This window comes from Scyliorhinus torazame, chromosome 12 (genome assembly GCF_047496885.1).
Source record: "Scyliorhinus torazame isolate Kashiwa2021f chromosome 12, sScyTor2.1, whole genome shotgun sequence".
Classification (NCBI taxonomy): domain Eukaryota; kingdom Metazoa; phylum Chordata; class Chondrichthyes; order Carcharhiniformes; family Scyliorhinidae; genus Scyliorhinus; species Scyliorhinus torazame.
Genome location: NC_092718.1, coordinates 184,029,372 through 184,048,478, shown reverse-complemented (window position 1 = coordinate 184,048,478; position 19,107 = coordinate 184,029,372). Strand labels below are relative to the sequence as shown.

Sequence of the window (19,107 nt, the reverse complement as noted above, 5' to 3'; positions counted from 1 at the left end):
AGCGGCAGAGGGTAATAGATGAGATGTTGGAGGTAGATAGGAGGTATGCAGAAGATGGGGACCCAGCGAAGCTGGAAAAGAGGAAGGAACTGCAGGCGAGCTTCGACCGACTGTCCACCAGGAAGGCGGTGCACCAACTGAGATGAGCAAGGGGTGCAGTTTACAAGCATGGAGATCAGGCGGGGAGTATGTTAGCAGGTCAGCAAGGGAAATTCTTTAGGTGAGGGATAGGACAGGGAAGTTGGTGGTGGCTCCGGAGCTGATTAACAAGGTTTTTGAGGAGTTTTATGAGAGGTTGTACAGGTCAGAGCCACCTGGGGGAGACCATGAGATGCAGGAATTTCTAGATGGGTTGGAGTACCCGAGGCTAGGGGAGGGGGACAGGGCGACATTAGAAGGAGCAATAGTGGAGCAGGAGATAAAGGATGCGATTGGGAGGATGCAGTCGGGGAAGGTGGCAGGGCCGGATGGGTTTCCGGTGGAATATTATTAAAAATTTAAGGATAAGTTGGTGGGGATGTTTGAGGAGGCGATAGGGAAGGGGGTGCTGCCACAAACCTTGGGGCAGGCACCGATTTCACTGTTGCTAAAAAAAGATAAGGATCCGACGGAGTGTGGGTCGTATAGGCCCATATCACTTCTGAATGTGGACGCAAAAGTATTGGCGAAGGTACTGGCGGGTAGGCTGGAGGAGTGCCTCCCGAAGGTGATAGGGGAGGATCAGACAGGGTTCGTGAGAGGGGCAGTGTTTTCAAACATTAGGAGGGTTTTGAACGTCGTTATGGCACCGGCGGAAGGGAAGGAAACAGAGGTGGTTGTGGCATTGGACGCCGAGAAGGCGTTTGATCGGGTAGAATGGGGGTACCTGATGGCAGTGCTGGAGCGGTTTGGGATTGGACCAAGATTTGTGAACTGGGTAAAGCTATTCTATAAAGAGACGAAGGCGAGTGTCCGCACAAATAATATCAGTTTGAGATACTTTTCTCTCCACCGTGGGCGAGACAGGGATGTCCTTTGTGTCCCCTGCTGTTTGCACTTGTGATTGAGCCATTGGCCATCGCATTAAGAGGTTCGGGAGCATGGAAAGGAATAGTGTGGGGGGGGGGGGGGATAGAGCATAGGTTGTCCTTATATGCCGACGACTTGCTGCTGTATGTGTCGGAACCGAGTGCGTCGATAGGAGGAATATTGGAGCTATTGCGAGTATTTGGGTCTTTCTCGGGGTACAAGCTGAACCTGGACAAGAGTGAATATTTTGTGGTGTCTCGGCCAGGGGTGGGGGCAGGGGTGGGGGGGCTGCCATTCCGTAGGGCAGGGACTCACTTTAGGTATCTGGGGGTGCAGGTTGCCCGGGAATGGGGGAGGCTTCACAGGTACAACATCACTAGTTTGGTGGGGAGAGTGAAAGCCGATCTGGCAAGGTGGGATGGTCTTCCTCTGTCACTGGCGGGTCGGGTCCAGGCGGTTAAAATGAATGTGCTGCCGCGATTTCTGTTTATTTTGCAGTGCCTACCGATTTTCCTGCCAAAGTCTTTTTTTAGGGAGATTGAGGGAAGGATTACCTCGTTCATATGGGGAGGGAAGGTGGCCAGAGTGAGAAAGGTGCTGCTGCAGAGGGGAAGGCAGGCAGGGGGTTCGGGTCTCCCGAACCTGATGTACTACTACTGGACGGCGAATGTGGAGAAGGTGCGGAGCTGGGTCAGAGGGGTTGATTCCCAGTGGGTCAGGATGGAGGAGAGTTTGTGCAGGGGGTCGGGGCTGAAGGCACTTGCAACAGCGCCGCTCCCGATAGCTCCGGGGAAATATTCAGGGAGTCCGGTAATAATAGCTTCATTGAAAATCTGAAGGCAGTTTCGTCAACACTTCGGGTTGGGGGCAGAGTCAAGAGAACTGCCAATTCGGGGGAACCACAGATTTGAGCCAGGGAGGTGGGATGGAAGTTTTCGGAAATGGGAAGAGAAGGGGATTAAGACGCTAAAAGATTTATTTCTTCGGGGTCAGTTTGTGGGATTGAGGGAGCTGGAAGCAAAGTATGGGCTGGAGCAGGGAGAAGTGTTTAGATACATGCAGGTTCAGGATTTTGCCAGGAAGGAGATACAGAGCTTCCCGGAGGAACCGGCCTTCACATTGCTGGAGGAGGTGCTGACAACAAGGGGACTGGAGAAGGGGGCAGTGTCAGCGGTGTACGGAGCTATTCTGGAAGAGGATAAGGCACCACTGGAAGGGATCAAAGCAAAGTGGGTGGAAGAGTTGGGAGAGGTTATAGAGGAGGGGGTCTGGTGTAAGGTGCTCCGGAGAGTGAATGCCTCCACCTCATGTGCGAGGCTGGGGCTGATATAGCTGAAGGTGGTATATAGAGCGCACCTCACGAGGGCGAAGATGAACCGATTTTTTGGAGGAGTAGAAGATGTGTGTGAGCGTTGCGGGGGGGCCCCGCTAATCACGTTCATATGTTTTGGTCCTGTCCAAAGCTAGGCGAGTACTGGAAGGAGGTTTTGAGGGTAATTTCCAAGGTGGTGCGCGTGAAATTGGACCCGGGTCCCCGGGAGGCCATATCCGGGGTGTCGGACCAGCCAGGGTTGGAAACGGGAGCGGAGGCAGATATCTTAGCCTTGATCGCCTAAATGCGGATCCTGCTGATATGGAGAGCAGCCTATCCACCCTGCGCCCTGGCGTGGTGGGGGGACCTGTTGGAATACTTGACCCTTCAGAAGGTTAAGTTCGAACTGAGGGGAAGCTCGGAGGGGTTCTACAAGTCATGGGCTCTATTTATTATGCACTTTCAAGAACTGGATAACATCAAACATTAGTTGGGGGGGGGGGGGAATGGGTGGGAGGGTTGGGGGGAGAGGGGCTGTGTATATTAAAGATGACTATGGGTAATCCCTGAGTCCTTTTTGTCATTTGTTTATGTAAACATGAGGGCTGATGTTTGGGGGTTGGTGGGAGGATGGGATCGTTGTTATTGTTATGGGCATTGACATATCTGTTGCTGATTATTGTTTATGGTTGGTGGGTGTAAATCCGGGAGAAAATGTGAAAAAGGAGGAGAATAAATTTTTTTTTTTTTTAAACAATTAAAACCTGAAGAATGAGACTCCACACTTGTAATGTATCATTTTCAGTGGTAGAGAAGTTGATTGGCAGTAAATAGCACTTATAACCATATCTGGGGAACATTTCAATGATGGTTAATAACATGAAATAGACAAAAGAACTCCTGGAACCCCCTTCCTAACAGCACTGAGAGTTCCTACAATACATGGACTGCAGTGGTTCATGAAGGTAACTCACCACCATCTTCTCAAGCGCAATTAGGGATGCAAAATAAATTCTGGTCTAGCCAATGATACACACATCCTGTGAAATATTTTTTTTTCTTAAACTGGCCCTGAAAGAAGACTTGCAACTATGTTAAATTAGTAAATCTTTAAGATACCCTTTACATTTACAAACATTCTGGACAATTTAGCTTCTACCTTCACCACAGTTGTATTTTGCAACCTTTTAATTTGTTCAATGTAAACATTTTTAACAGTGATTTTATCTTATTGCTGTGTGTTTCATGTTTGTGTGTCTGTGAGGTTTTTGGAATGCACAGTAAAAAATGCTGGAGGTGAATTCTCAACAAAAAGATCACTTAATCTCTCAGTGAGAGTTACTTCATGGTTAGCGTCGAGGGGCCTTGATTCATCACTAGTTGCAAACTCTGGGCTATTATATTGTCAAGTCAGGTTGTGGGGAAACTGTCCCATCTGCCTTAATTGGAACTTTAGTCTATGTGGCAGGCTTAGCTCTTAATACCTGTTAATTTGCCAAGCAAACCATTCCATTGTACGAACAATTGCAACACAGCAATTCACAATCACCTTTTCGGAGCAGTGAGGGATTGTCAGTAAATGCAGCCGAACCACACCCGAAGAGCACATTAAAAAGCATAAGCTGAAAGGTCTTCTTGCCTGAATCTATCCTGTGATCCTAATACAGACTTGGAGTTAAACTGCCACATCACATCCCCTGCAGTAGTAGATCTCATGTTCGGATTCTCCTCCGCAATACTTGTATTATTTTTTATTATGATGGCCAATTTCTAGTTCTTCTTTCATCTCATACTATCTAACCAATGGTTAGATGAGGTTGCAATGCTTATGGAGCTGAATATGAATGGTGTGTACAGAAGTGACTACATTCTTGTGATTCCATTTTTACTCCATCAGGTATAAGTGAAAAAAAGAATAACAAATAAGTTATTTTTCTCAACCTTATGCATCCAAAGCCCTAACTCATCCATTATACCATCCAAATACACTTTTAATATTTTTTTAAAATAAAGGTTAAGTATACCAGCCAAAGGTTCCATGTGATAGGCTTAGACAGATTATCTGATTTGCTTCCTATAAACACCCTGAAGGAGTATCTGTCCTGCCTCCATTTAAGAATAATTTTTAGGGAGCAGCACGTGGCACAGTGGTTAGCACTGGAACTACGGCGCTGAGGACCCGGGTTCAAATCCTGGCCCTGGGTCACTGTCCGTGTGGAGTTTGCACATTCTCCCCGTGTCTACATGGGTTTCACCCCCGCAACCCAAAGATGTGCAGGTTAGGTGGATTGGCCACGCTAAATTGTCCCTTAATTGGAAAAATAAATAATTGGATACTCTAAATTTATTTTTTTAAAGGATAATTTTTTTTAAAAAATTCTTCTTCATTAGTTTACCTAATTTCACTTAAAAGGTGAATTTTCTGTTGCAGAGCACAGGTGTGTTTTAGCATTTCATCCAGACACAAATGATAAAACTGTATGAACAAACTGAAACATGGGAAATCTCATTTTGTTTCTTGTATTCATTTCTTTCCACATATCAATAATTTGGATTCCACAAAGATGCAATGAGCTGCAACTTTTATAGTCTTCTTTGTGAAGAGCACTTGATTTTGGACATGCCTTGAAGTCTGGTATAGTGGTTGACAAATTTATAATGCATGAGGAGATTCGATAAAACTTGCCTGCGTAAACTCAATCCTTTAATGTTTAATTAAAAAGATGGCTTGCAAGGTACAAAGTGTTACAGATAAGCCCTCCTCCCTCTTTGTAGATTTTGTTTGCTTTTTCACCATATCCGCCAACTCAGGATTAATTAAATTCTCCGTGTTACTTGTAGAGAAACATTGAAAAGTCTGGGCAACTCTAATCCTTTGTTATTTTCATTTTAATTGTTCGGTTTCAACTATCTTCTCTCATCTCAAATTCCACATAATGTCATTATTAGCAATGGAGAAGAAAAATCTACTTGTGGATGAATAGTGATCACTGAGACTACATTATCTTTCTCTCATTTGTTTAGTTACAATGTTCTTCAGAAGACAAATGGTCTGGATAACCTTGGGAATATGCGCTGGGAACTTTTTGGTCTCCTCATCCTTGCCTGGGTGATTGTTTATTTCTGCATATTTAAAGGGGTGACATGGACTGGAAAGGTAGGTTTATAGTTAGTTATTATGTTGTCTCATACAGATGACTTATCGTTATTTGGAATACTGTTTATTTTATCAAACGACAGATCAATTTTAATTAGAATTGTGCTGTGACAAAGAACTCACATCATAAACCCAGCAATTCAATCTGTTGTGATGCATTCACTTTTTAATTCCTAATTTTCCAATCTGCCCTTCTCTCCAAAAGCTTCACTCGAACATGTTTCCTTCAGCATCATATTTCCTCCTGTACCTTATCCATACAGTCATTAGAATAATAGAGTAGAATATTTACAACTGGTTGTTTTCTTTTTTTTAAATGTATTTTATTACCAACATGTATCAAAACAGGTTACAACACATAAACACCCCGGGAAACATAGTTCCTAGCAATCAACTATACAGTCTATACAAATTTTTTCGCCCCCTTTGACGAACAGCTCCTCAAACACAGTCACAGACATCCCCCATCTTTTCTTAAACCCCTCTGCAGAGCCCCTAAACTCATATTTTACCTTCTCCAACCACAGGAAGTCATACAGGTCACCCCACCAAACCACTACAACTTGTTATTTTCTATCCTTAAGCCAATTTTTTTTAACCAGCAAATATTGACTCTTAGACCACGAGCCTCAATTTTGTTTACCAGCCTTTTATGTGGTACTTCACCAAAGACTTTCTCAAAATCTATAGAGGCAACACCCACGTGATGCTCATCATCAATTTACTTTGCTACTTCATGAAAAGCTCCTGTCAGATTAGCGAAACACATTCTGTCTTTTGCAAATTCATGTTGGCTCTCCTAATTAATTCCCTCTCCCCCCTGATTGGTCTTTCTAAAACCATTGATAGTAAACTGACCAGCCTTTGGTTACTAGGAACATCTTTATACTCTCTCTTGAGTAAGGGTGTTGCACTTGCCACTCTCCAATTCGCCGGCACCTTTCTTGTATCTAGAGAGAATTGGAAGATTAATTGGTCCAAGGGCGGCAGGGCTCTCAACCACCTTCCAACCGCCTGGTAGAATGCCAGCAGGGGCGGAAAGCTGGTAGACATGCCACCCTCGCCAACCCACTGAATTGTTCCGTCCTACTCCAGTACACTCCCTAAGACCACGCAAAATTCCAGTTTATGATTCTAAAGGTGACCTTTGGACCATTGTTTCTCTTCTAGCTGTTTGCTGGAGCATTCCAAAATTAAAACGGTGCCACTTCCCTTACCACTGTCCTGCCCCAACATCAAAGAACAAAAGGACTGCTTATCTAGTTCTTTATCTGATTGCCAGCTTGCTTTGTATTACCTCAATGTGTAGGCTTTAAACATCTTCCAACTCTTCTTCAGTTTGAGCAATGTCCATTTACCCTCTGTTTCCTCTTGTACAATATGCCGGAATATTTCTAAAATTCCTTTTGTGAGATACCTTATCATATATCCCCTGAAAATCTATATTCGCTTCATTCCCTTTGTTTATCCAATTGGTTGCCTCTTCAGGAAAATTCAAAATATCTAAAAGCTTGCTAACACTGATGGAGGGGGCCTCAAAAGGGGTCTGACCCGCGATTGGCGCCCACCGATCGGCGGGCCGGCCTCTCTGAAGGAGGACCTCCTTTCCTCTGCCTCCTTTCCTCCTCCGACATCTTCTTGCGGGGTGGCCGCGGGGAAGACGGCAACCGCGCATGCGCAGGTTGGTGCCGGCCAACCCGCGCATGCGCGGGTGACGTCATTTACGCGGCGCCGTGCGCGTCATTTACACGGTGCCGCTTTTACGCGGCGCCAAGGCCTGACATGTGTAAATGACGCGGCACCGCTCCTAGCTCCCCGGGGGCCCGAGAATCGGGGGCTGGGAGCGGCCTCCGACACCGGAGTGAAACACTCCGGTTTTCACTCCGGCGTCGGGACTTAGTCTCCCGATGGGAGAATTGCGCCCCACGTCTTTCAGATACAGAGCTTTCCAGTAGTGACCGCAAAATAATGACCAGCATTGGCTGCTTTTCTTTTTCCAGTTTGACGAGTGGTGATTAACTTATACTTTATTAAATAAATGGACAGGACCCATGCAGAAGCAAGAGGGTTTTTTTACATTAAAGAAGTAAAAAAACATTTAAATACAAGTAAAACTATCCTGCTTGACTTAAATTATTTTAATCAACTTGTAAAAGTTACAATTCTGGTTATTTTAAGATATATTTCTTCACCTAATTCCAACAGGATTAGACAGGATGGAATCAGAAAGAATGTTCCTGATGGTGGGGAGTCCAGAACTCGGGGTCATAGTTTGAGGATAAGGGGTAAACCTTTTAGGACTGAGGTGAGGAGAAATTACTTCACCCAGAGAGTGGTGAATCTGTAGAATTCATGACCACAGAAAGTAGTTGAGGCCAAAACGTTATGTAATTTCTTTTTTTAAAAACATTTTATTGAGGTATTTATGGTTTTACAACAACAACAAAGTAAACAATGTACGTGAATTTATAAACATAGTGCAAAAGCCGTCTTCCTCCCTTATAGGTCCCACCTTCACTGACCCCCTACTCTAAACTAAGCTAACAACCTCCCCCCCCCCCCCCCCCCCCACCCTTCTGCTGACGATTAATTTGCTGCAAAGACGTCGACGAGCGGTTGCCACCTCCAGGCGAACCCTAACAGTGACTCTCTCAAGGCGAACTTGATTTTCTCCAAGCAGAGAAAGCTAGCCATGGCCGATAGCCAGGTCTCCGACTTCGGGGGTTTTCAGTCCCTCCAATCTAATAATATGTGTCTCCAGTTACCAGGGAAGCAAAGGCCAGAACGTCTGCCTCTTTCTCCTCCTGCATTCCCGGATCTTCCGACGCTCAAAAAATCGCCACCTCTGGACTCGGTGCCACCCTTGTTTCCAACACCATGGACATGACATCCACAAACCCCTGCCAGAATCCCCTAAGCTTTGGGCATGTCCAGAACATGTGGACATGGTTCGCTGGCCCTCCCACTCACCTTGCGCATCTATCATCCACCCCAAAGAACCTGCTCATCCGGGCTACTGTCATGTGAGCCCGGTGAACGACTTTGAATTGCATCAGGCTGAGCCTGGTACATGTTGTGGACGCGTTGACTCTACTCAACGCGTCCACCCATTTCTCCGCCCAGCTCTTCTTCCCACTTGCGCTTCAGCTCCTCCGTCTGCGTCCCCTCTGACCCTATGAGTTCCTTGTAGATGTCAGAGACCCTCCCTTCTCCCACCCACACTCTGGAAACTACCCTCTCCTGTGCCCACTTTGGCGGTAGGAGCGGGAAGGTTGAAACCTGCCCACGTTGGAAGTCCCGCACCTGCAGGTACCTAAATTTGTTTCCCCTCACCAATCCAAATTTCTCGTCCAGCTCCCTCAGGTTAGGAAAGCTCCCCTCTATAAACACATCCCCCATCCTCTTAATCCCTGCTCTCTGCCATCTCCGAAACCCCCCGTTCATCCTTCCCGGGGCAAACTGGTGATTATTACAGATTGGAGACCAGACCGATGCTCCCACATGCCTTCTCCATCGCACCCAGACTGTCGGGGCCGCCACCACCACAGGGCTGTTGGAGTATCGTGCCGGCGAGAATAGCAGAGGCGCCGTTATCAACGCCCCCAATCTGGGGCCCTTACATGAAGCCGCCTCCATACGCTCCCATGCCAACCCCTCCCCCACCACCCATTTCTTGATCATGGCTATATTCGCCACCCAATAGTAATTACTGAAGTTCACAGTGCCAGCCTGCCCACTCCCTGGCTCCACTCAAGCATCCCCTTTTTTACTCTCGGGTTCTTACCCGCTCATACAAAGCCAGTAATCACCTTGTTGGCCTGTTTAAAAAAGGACTGCGGAATAAAGATGGGGAGACACTGAAACACAAACAGGAATCTCTGGAGGACCATCATTTTCACTGTCTGCACCCTCCCAGCTAATGACAACGGGAGCGCGTCCCACCTCCTAAAATCGTCCTTGATTTGGTTTACTAGTCACGCCAGATGTAGCTTATGCTACTGTTCCCATTCCTGCGCCACCTGGATACTTAGTGTTGCTAACTTTGATTGGCTCTTAATTTGTTGCCTGTTGTGTCTTTACTTCATAGAATCATAGAATTTACAGTGCAGAAGGAGGCCATTCGGCCCATCGAGTCTGCACCGGCTCTTGGAAAGAGCACCCTACCCAAGGTCCACACGTCCACCCTATCCCCATAACCCAGTAACCCCACCCACCACTAAGGGCAATTTTGGACACTATGGGCAATTTAGCATGGCCAATCCACCTAACCCGCACATCTTTGGACTGTGGGAGGAAACCGGAGCACCCGGAGGAAACCCACGCACACACGGGGAGGATGTGCAGACTCCGCACAGACAGTGACCCAAGCCGGAATCGAACCTGGGACCCTGGAGCTGTGAAGCATTTGTGCTGTCCACAATGCTACCGTGCTGCCCTATTTGCTTAATTTGCTCTGTTTCTATAACCTTTGCTCTAGAGTCGCCAGGTATCTTTATGATACCACCACAAGGTTCAAGTTCAAGTGCTGATCAATAACTCAATACACCAATTAGTAAGATTCAAATCAAAACACATTTATTATACACAGTCAATCACTACTCATGCATAAAACTCTACTTACTGGACTATCTCTAACACTAAAGCCTATACTTAGCTTTGGAACTGGCCCACCAGGTCAGGGGTACAAATGGCCTTTCGCTCGATTCTGAGTCTGCAGGATTCAAAGCTGGACTAGTAGCTAGGAGAGCCTATCTCGTAGCGTGCGTTGACTGGAGACTTACTTGATTGATGCGACAGCTAGGCAGATCCCTGTCAAGGGTTGTTTCGAGCTGCTGAGTGACCCTGCCAAGAAGGACGAATTGAACTTGAGGACTCTACTTTATAGTCCCCAGGGGTTTCGCGCCGTTCGGGGTGGACCCCGTATCTGGTTCCAAGTGATTGGACTACGTCCCGATCACTTGGATCGATTTCTCCAATACAGAAGCTGTTCCCTGATCGCTGGGCGGTTCCTGAGTGTCCGTTGGCTTTCCTTTGTCTTGGCTCCTGCTGGCGCCGAGGAGTCTGGCTTGGCCTTATTTACCTTAAATGTTTCCAATTGTTCCCGAGGATCGCTCATTAATATGCAGATGGCTGTTGGTTTCAGTGCTGTCTGGGTTTCTGCAAGTTCTAATACACAGGAAACTTTGCACCTGCTAGTTTTTCCTGGCTTGACTGAATTTCCCTGCATTCTTTGCAGTTCTCCATTTTAAGTCGGGAAGTGGCCAACCCAGGTGGCTACACTCCCTCCTTGTGACCCCTAACGCGAAACATGAAGGATCACATAACTGCGTCGTCTTCACTAGGTACTGAAAGCTTTCGGTTCCCACTCTAAACGGCAGCTCACCCAATCACCTCTTCTGCCCCCTTGCCTGGCGCGTAAACATCTTACTTTTCCCCATATTTAGTTTATACCCTGAAAACTGGCCAAATTCCCCCAGAATCCTCATAATTGCTTCCATTCCCTCTAATGGGTCTGATACATGGAGGAACAGGTCGCCTGTGTAAAGCGAGACTCTGTGTTCCACTCCCACCCGGACCAGCCCCTTCCAGCCTCTTGAGGCTCTCAGCGCATTTGCCAACGGATCTATGGCAAACGCGAACAACAGTGGGGAGGGGGGGCATCCCTGTCTCGTCCCCCGATGCAGCCTAAAGTAGTCCGATGTTGTCCTATTCATCCGTACGCTCGCCACAGGAGCCTGATACAGCAACCTGACCCAGTCGATAAAGCCCCGCCCAAATCCGAACCATCCCAGTACCTCCCACAGATATTCCCATTCTACTCGATCAAAAGCTTTCTCTGCGTCCATTGTGACCACTACCTCCACCTCCCTACCTTCCGGGGGCATCATGATCACATTTAACAACCTTCTTACATTGGCCACCAACTGCCTTTCCTTAACAAACTCTGTCTGGTCCTCCCCAATATCGTCCAGAACACAATCCTCAATCCTAGAGGACAAGATTTTGGCCAGCAGTTTGGCGTCCACATTCAATAGGGATATCGGCCTGTAGGACCCACACAGCTCAGGGTTCTTGTCTCGCTTCAGGATCAATGAAATCATGGCCTGTGACATTGTCGGAGGAACCACATCACGCTCCCTTGTCTCATTGAATATCCTCATCAACAGCGGCCCCAATATCCCAGAGAACGTTTTATAGAACTCCATTGGGTGCCCGTCCGGCCCCAGGGCTTTACCCAACTGCATGGCCTCCAGACCTTCCGCTTTCTCTTCCAACCCGATCGGGGCCCCCGGCCTTTCTACCAGCCCCCCGTCCACCTTCGGGAAATTCAGCGTCCCTAAGAAGTGTCTCATCCCCTCCGGCCCAGCTGGGGGTTCCGACCCCGACAGCGTACTGTAAAACTCCTTAAACGCCCTATTCACCCCTGCTGAGTCTCCAACCAGGTTCCCGTCCCCATCCTTTACTTTCCCTATCTCACTGGCTGCCTCCCTCTTTCTAAGCTGCTGTGCAAGCATTCTGCTGGCCTTCTCTCCATGCTCATAAATCACCCCCCTCGCCATTCTCAGCTGCTCCCTGTGGTTAACATGCCAAACTCCGCCTGTAACTTCCACTGTTCCCATAAAAGCCCTGCCTCTGGAGTCTCCGCATACCTCCTGTCAACCTGTAATATCTCCTTTACCAGTCGGTCCATCTCTGCCCTGTCCATCTTCTCCCTATGGGCCCGTATCGTGATCAGCTCCCCTCTAACCACCGCCTTCAATGCCTCCCAGACCACCTCTGCCGTAACTGCCCCCGTGTTGTTGACTTCCAGGTAGTTCTGAATATATTTCCTCAACCGCACGCACACCTCTTTGTCAGCTGAAAGTCCCATGTCCAGTCTCCAGTGCGGGCGCTGGCTACTGTCCTTGCTAACCTGTAGGTCAACCCAGTGCGGGGCATGGCCTGACATTGTGATCGCCGAGTACCCCGTATACACCACCCCCGTCGGCAGAGCCCGGCTCAAAATAAAAAAATCAATCCGGGAGTACACTTTATGCACGTGTGAGTAGAAAGAGAACTCCTTCACTCTCGGCAGCCCAAACCTCCATGCCCCCCCCCCCCCCCCACTCCCCCCAATCTGCTCCACAAACCCCTTTAGCTCCTTTGCCATTGCTGGCACCCTGCCCGTCTTTGTACTCGACCGGTCTAGGCTAGGGTCAATAACTGTGTTGAAGTCCTCCCCATGACCAACTTATGAGAATCTAGGTCTGGTATCTTCCCCAGCAACCTCTTTTTATCAACTCCACATCATCCCAATATGGCGCATACACTTTTACTAGTACCACCTGCACCCCCTCCAATTTCCCACTGACCATAATGTACCGACCTCCCACATCCGAAACTATTCTACCCGCCTCAAAGCACCACCCGCTTAGTGATCAGGATCGCGACCCCTCTAGTCTTTGAATATAGTCCCGAGTGAAAGACCTGTCTGACCCATCCCTTCCTTAATCTGATCTGATCTGCTACTCTGAGGAGCATCTCCTGTAGCATTACCACGTCCGCCTGCAGCCCTCTCAGGTGCGCGAATACACGTGCCGTATTAACCGGCCCATTTAGCCCTTGTACATTCCAGGTGATCAGCCTAGTTGGGGGCTCATCGCCCCCACGCTTCACCAATCAGCCATCACCTTTCTTGGGCCAGTCTCCAGCCAGCACCCCAAGCCTCCACTGGCCTGCCCCCAGACGGCCTCCGCTCCCTACCTCCTCTCTGTCCCTCAGCAAAAGTCCCTCTCTCATCAGCAGAACATTTTCCCCCCCTCCTCCCCTAGTAACAGCACAATGTAAATCAACCCCTTCGATAAGCCTAATACCTGCTCACACCCCACGCGCATCCGTGAGCTAGCCCGCCCAGCTAGCTTGGTGGCCCCCATGCCTGGCGCCAGACATTCTCCCACCTATTGTTCAAACCCCCCCCCCCCCCGGCTCATACACACATATTCAAATGAAGAACCAGTCCCAACCCAATTGCTCTAGGAAAAAAACGATAACAAAGAAAAGATCAAACAGAGGATCCAGCATCTAACAAACACACCTCCATCCCCCATCGGTGCAAATGTAAACTTTAACTCACTCAGCTCTGCAACTGGCCCCAAATCAATACAGAAGGCATTACAAATAACATCCAACAAACGAAAAACAAGAAACTTTTTTTTTAGAACATGTACATTGCAACAAAGTTGAAAGTCCTCAGTCCGCCACCAATCCTTTCCTTCACGCGAAGTCCATCGGTTCCTCAGGCAAATCGAAATGAAAATGTTGCTCCTCATACGTGACCCAGAGACGTGCCAGATACAGCAGACCAAACTTCGCCTTTTTCTTAAAAAGGGTTGACTTTATCTGATTGAACCCCGCTCTTCTCCTGACCACCTCTGCACTCAGGTCCTGATAGATCCGCAGGATACTGTTCTTCCATTTACAGCTCCGTGTCTGCCTGGCCCACTGTAAAATATGCTCCTTGTCCAAGTACCTGTGGAATCTCACCACCATTGCCCTCGAGGGGTCCCCCACTCGTGGCCTCCTCGCGAACGCTCCGTGAGCCCAGTCCACCTCCAAAGGTCGGGAGAACGTCCCATCCCCCAGTAACATCTCGAACATGCCCTCTATGTATGCCCCAGCGTCCGCTCCTTCGGGCCCCTCCGGGAGACCGACGATTCTCAGGTTCTGCCGGCGGGACCTATTCTCTAGGTCCTCCACCTTCTCCAGGATCCTTTTCTGCTGGTCTCTCAGCATCCCCACTTCCAACTTCACCGCAGTTTGATGTTCCTCCTGCTCAGCCAGCGCCTTCTCCACCTTCTGGATCGCCCAATCCTGGGTGTCCAACCTGAGCTCCAGCCGCGCAATTGATTCTTTAATCGGGTCCAAGCATTCCTGGTTCTGTTTGGCGAAGCCCTCCTGGATAAATTGCATCAGCTGCTCCGTTGAACGCTGAGTAGTCAAGCCAGGACCCCAGTCGTCCGCCATGCTTTCTCCCGCTGCTTCAGCCCAAGCCTCTGTTTGTCTGTTTTTTCCTTTGCGAGCACTTCTAGACTGCCTCTCCATGCACCGATGTGGGAATCCAATCAACAATTGTCTCTGCCATCAGTTTTCCAAATCAATTCCGGTAGAAAATCGGGGGGTAAGGTCCAAAGATCCGACCCGAGGGGGAGCCACCAAATGTGCGACCTACTCCTTCATAGCCGCCACCGGAAGTCCCAACATTGTGTAATTTCAAGAAGGAATTAGATACAGCTCTTGGACTAAATGGATCAAGGGATGTGGAGGGATGGCGGGTATCAGGGTATTGAACTTGATGATCAGCCATGATCATGTTGAATAGCGGAACAGATTCAATTTGACTAATTTACTTGTTCTTCGAAGATATACCAAGCAAAGTGGATAATGGGGATCCTGTAGATGTAGCATATCTGGACCTCCGGAAGGTGTTTGGTAAGGTGCTGCTCAGAAGGTGATTCACAAGGTGAGATCACATGGAATTAGGGGTAATTTATTAGCTTGGATAGAAGACTGGCTGATGGATAGGAGACAGAGAGTCAGGATAAATGGGTCTTTTTCTGGATGGCAAGATATAACTAGTGGAGTGCCCCAGGGTTCGGTTCTTGGGCCCCAGCTATTTTTACAATCTATATTTTTTTCTATTACTTCTTCTGAGTTACAAAGCCAGAACTCCGAGTGTGGACAGGGGCGAACTCCTAATCCAGCTGCTTGCCCGCTCCAAAATCCAATTCAAATTCAAATTGAATCCAACGACTTGGAAACAAAGATTGGAGGATCAATAGCCAAATTTGCAGATGACACAAAAATAGGTGGATTGGTAGGTTGCAGTGAGGAAATAAGAACCTTACAAATGGATACAGATAGGTTGGGAGATTGGGCCAAAATGTGGCATTTTGGTCTAAAAAATGGAAAGGCAACTAATTATCTAAATGGGGAGAGACTCCGGGGTGCTCCGGTGCAGAGGGATCAGGGTGTCCTCGTGTATGAGTCACAGAGAACAAGGTGCAGGTGCAGCAGATAATATGGAAAACAAATGGAATGTTGGCATTTATAGCAAAAGAATTGAGTATAAAGATAAGGCAGTGTTGTTGCAACTATACAAGGCGTTGGTAAGACCGCACCCAGAGTATTGTGCACAGTTTTGGTCCCCTTATTTGAGGAAAATGTAGTGGCATTGGAGGCAGTTCAGAGGAGGTTCACCAGATTTATTCCAGAGATGAGGGGCGGGATTCTCCGACCCTCCCGCCGGGCCGGGGAATCGCCGGGGGGGGCGGCGTGAATCCCGCCCTGACGCCGGCTGCCGGATTCTCTGGCGCCGGTTTTTCGGCGGGGGCGGGAATCGCATCGCACCGGTTTCCCACCCGGCGATTCTCCGCTCCGCGATGGGCCGAGTGGCCGTCCGTTTTCGGCCAGTCCTGCCGGCGTAAATCAAACAAGGTCCTTACCGGCGGGACCTGGCTCTGCAGGCGGTCTGCGGAGTCCTCGGGGGGGTGGGGGGGGGGGGATCTGGCCCGGGGGGGGGGGGGGCCCCTCGGTGGCTTGGCCCGGGATCAGGGCCCACCGATCTGCGGGCGGGCCTGTGCCATTGGGGCACTCTTTCCCTCCGCGCCGGCTGCTGTAACGGTCCGCCATGGCTGGCGCGGAGTAGAACACCCCTACACATGCGCTGGGATTATGCCAGAACACGCTGGCGTTCCCGCGCATGCGCCAACTCGCGCCGGCCAGCGGAGGCCCTTCGGCGGGGCGCCAACCCCACCAGCGCCGGCCTAGCCCCTGAAGTGGTTCACGCCACTCCTCAGTGCCGGTACAGCCCGCCCCCCCCGGATAGCGGAGAACCCTGGCCGAGAAGTTTGTTGTATGAGGAGAGATTGAACAGTTTAGGCCTACACTCTCTGGGATTTAGAAGAATGAGGGGAGATCTGCTTCATAGAATTTACAGTGCAGAATGAGGCCATTCGGTCCATCGGGTCTGCACCGGCTCTTGGAAAGAGCACCCTACCCAAGGTCCACACCTCCACCCTATCCCCATAACCCAGTAACCCCACCCAACACTAAGGGCAATTTTGGACACTAAGGGCAATTTAGCATGGCCAATCCACCTAACCTGCACATCTTTGGACTGTGGGAGGAAACCGGAGCACCCGGAGGAAACCCACGCACACACGGGGAGGATGTGCAGACTCCGCACAGACAGTGACCCAAGCCGGAATCGAACCTGGGACCCTAGAGCTGTGAAGCAATTGTGCTAACCACCGTGCTACCGTGCTGATTGAGGTGTACAAGATGCTAAAAGGTATGGATAAAGTAGATGTGGAGCAGATGTTTCTTCTTGTGGGGCATTCTAAGACGAGAGGTCATAATCTTTGAATAAGAGGTAGCAAATTTAAAACAGATTTGAGGAAAAACTACTTCTCCCAAAAGGTTGTGAATCTGGGGAATTCGCTACCCCAGAGTCCGGTGGATGGAGGGACAGTGAGTAAATTTAAGGAGGAGTTAGACAGATTTTTAATTGGTAATGGGTTGAAGTGTTATGGAGAAGGGGCAGGACAGTGGAGTTGAGGACAGGATGGGATCAGCCATGATCATATTCGGGAGGCTAAATTGCCTCCTCCAGCTCCTAGGCCATGTGTTCCAGGGAGGAGATGCTCTGGCTTTCGCAATCCAGCTCTTGGTCTGTAACATTATGGGTGGCAGATGAGGAACATATCAGCCATGACAGAATGGCGGAGCAGAGCTGATGGGCCGATTAGCCTAATTCTGCCCCTATATCTTATGATAGGGTTGAATGGCCTCCTCCTGCTTGTATTTTCTATGTTTATCTGTATTTTCTATAACCTGAAAAATAAAAATTCATAACCTGTTAAATATTTTAAAACTTTTAGTACATTATTTGACATGCTATTGGGTAATATTATTACAGGGTTATATTCTGTTTTGCTAAAACTGAATCCAAAACGTATCTCGATTAACCTTTGCACTTTACTGCAGTAGTATCATGCAATATATCATGCAATCGATATTGTTTTGTGATTAGTGAATTCTAAATATTGCAGTTGCCTCTATTGCTAATAGTAGTTTAACGATTGGCTGAGAATGTTTCATTATTTGGGTAATGCACATTAAATCGGAATAGAAATTCCCTCATTTGGGAAATGCTGTGAAGCAGATAGCATTTGCATAGCTGAGCAGCTAGAAGTTCAGAGGTTGAAAATGAAATTTACGTAAATTAGCACATGGCTTCCATTTTACAGTCACTTAATTCATAAATGATGTGTGATGAAGCTCAGACCTACAGGCAGTGCTGCGTTGCTTGAAAATGCATTTTATGGCATCAGTATTCCAATGTTGCTTCAAAGCTGCAGTGCTGCATAAACAAATTAAGCTCCACAGGGGCAGGAATAGGCCCAGTAACACCTTAATCATGGCAATTCTTTGCCTTTATTACTCCCAGCACCCTGTCCTGTCAACATCATTCCTTAATATCCTATTTTCCCCAATTATGTATCAATCTCTTGATTAACTTACATTCTGGCCTTCTGGAAAGTACATTTCACATTCTTACGGTTTTCTTTTAACTTTAATATGAAAATTAATTAAGATTATATCCATTTGTTTCTGGCAACTGTCTTCATATCCTTTATCAGTTTCCTTCATTATAAACCCAAAACAAAGAGCCTAGCAGTCAGAAATTGTGCTTTAATAATAATAATAATAATCTTTATTATTACAAGTAGGTTTACATTAACACTGCAATGAGGTTACTGTGAAAAGTCCCAGGTCGCCACATTTCAGCACCTGTTCGAGTACACAGAGGGAGAATTCATAATGTCCAATTCACCTAACAGCACGTCTTTCGGGACTTGTGGGAGGAAACCGGAGCTCCCGGAGGAAACCCATGCAGACACAGGGAGAACGTGCAGACTCCGCACAGGCAGTGACACAAGCTGGGAATCGAGCCTGGGACCCTGGCGCTGTGAAGCAACAGTGCTAACCACTGTGCTACCGTGTCGCCCACCAGAGGGAACTAGAGGGAAAATTAAAGGTTGTGAAGAAATTAAACCAGGAAAGAGAAATAAGGGGTGGGGTTCTCCGGTCTCCCACCATCTGCATGTTCGCTGCCATGCGATTCTCTCTTCCCGCCGCTTGTCAATGGGATTTCCCATTGAACCACCCCAAGTTGTCGGGAAACTCACGAGCGGGAGTACGCTGCTGGCAGGAAAAGAAAATCCTAATGGCTGGAGAATTCCAGCCGAGGACTGTGAGTCAAGGTTAGGGTGTGGGGCTCAATAAACACCCTTTATACAAATATGCAGAGTATAAGGATCAAAGTGAATGCAGGTAAAAATTCAATTTGGAGGTTATGACATGGCATCTATTACTGAGACATGCCTCCAAGATAGTCAGGACTGAGAATTAAATATACTAGTTATAAGGTCTTCAGGTAAGATAGAGAAAATGGTAAAAGGGCACACGTAACTTAAATGATAAAGGATGAAACCACTTCAGTGGCAAGAGAGGATAAAATGAGAGGTACACAGAGAGTGGAAACTTTATGGGTAGGATTAAGAAATAGAAAAGGACTTGATATTGTAGT

The 19,107-nt window shown here is 48.0% G+C and overlaps 1 protein-coding gene across 2 annotated transcripts in view; it reads left to right on the top strand.

Moving 5' to 3' along the window:
- Window positions 1-19,107, top strand: part of LOC140386789 (sodium- and chloride-dependent GABA transporter 1) — a 177,249-nt gene that overhangs the window by 89,972 nt on the left and 68,170 nt on the right. For both annotated transcript variants that reach the window (XM_072469487.1, XM_072469488.1), the window contains exon 4: window positions 5,345-5,477. In XM_072469487.1, the coding sequence (XP_072325588.1) occupies window positions 5,345-5,477 (133 nt within the window). The remainder of the gene's footprint in view (window positions 1-5,344; window positions 5,478-19,107) is intronic.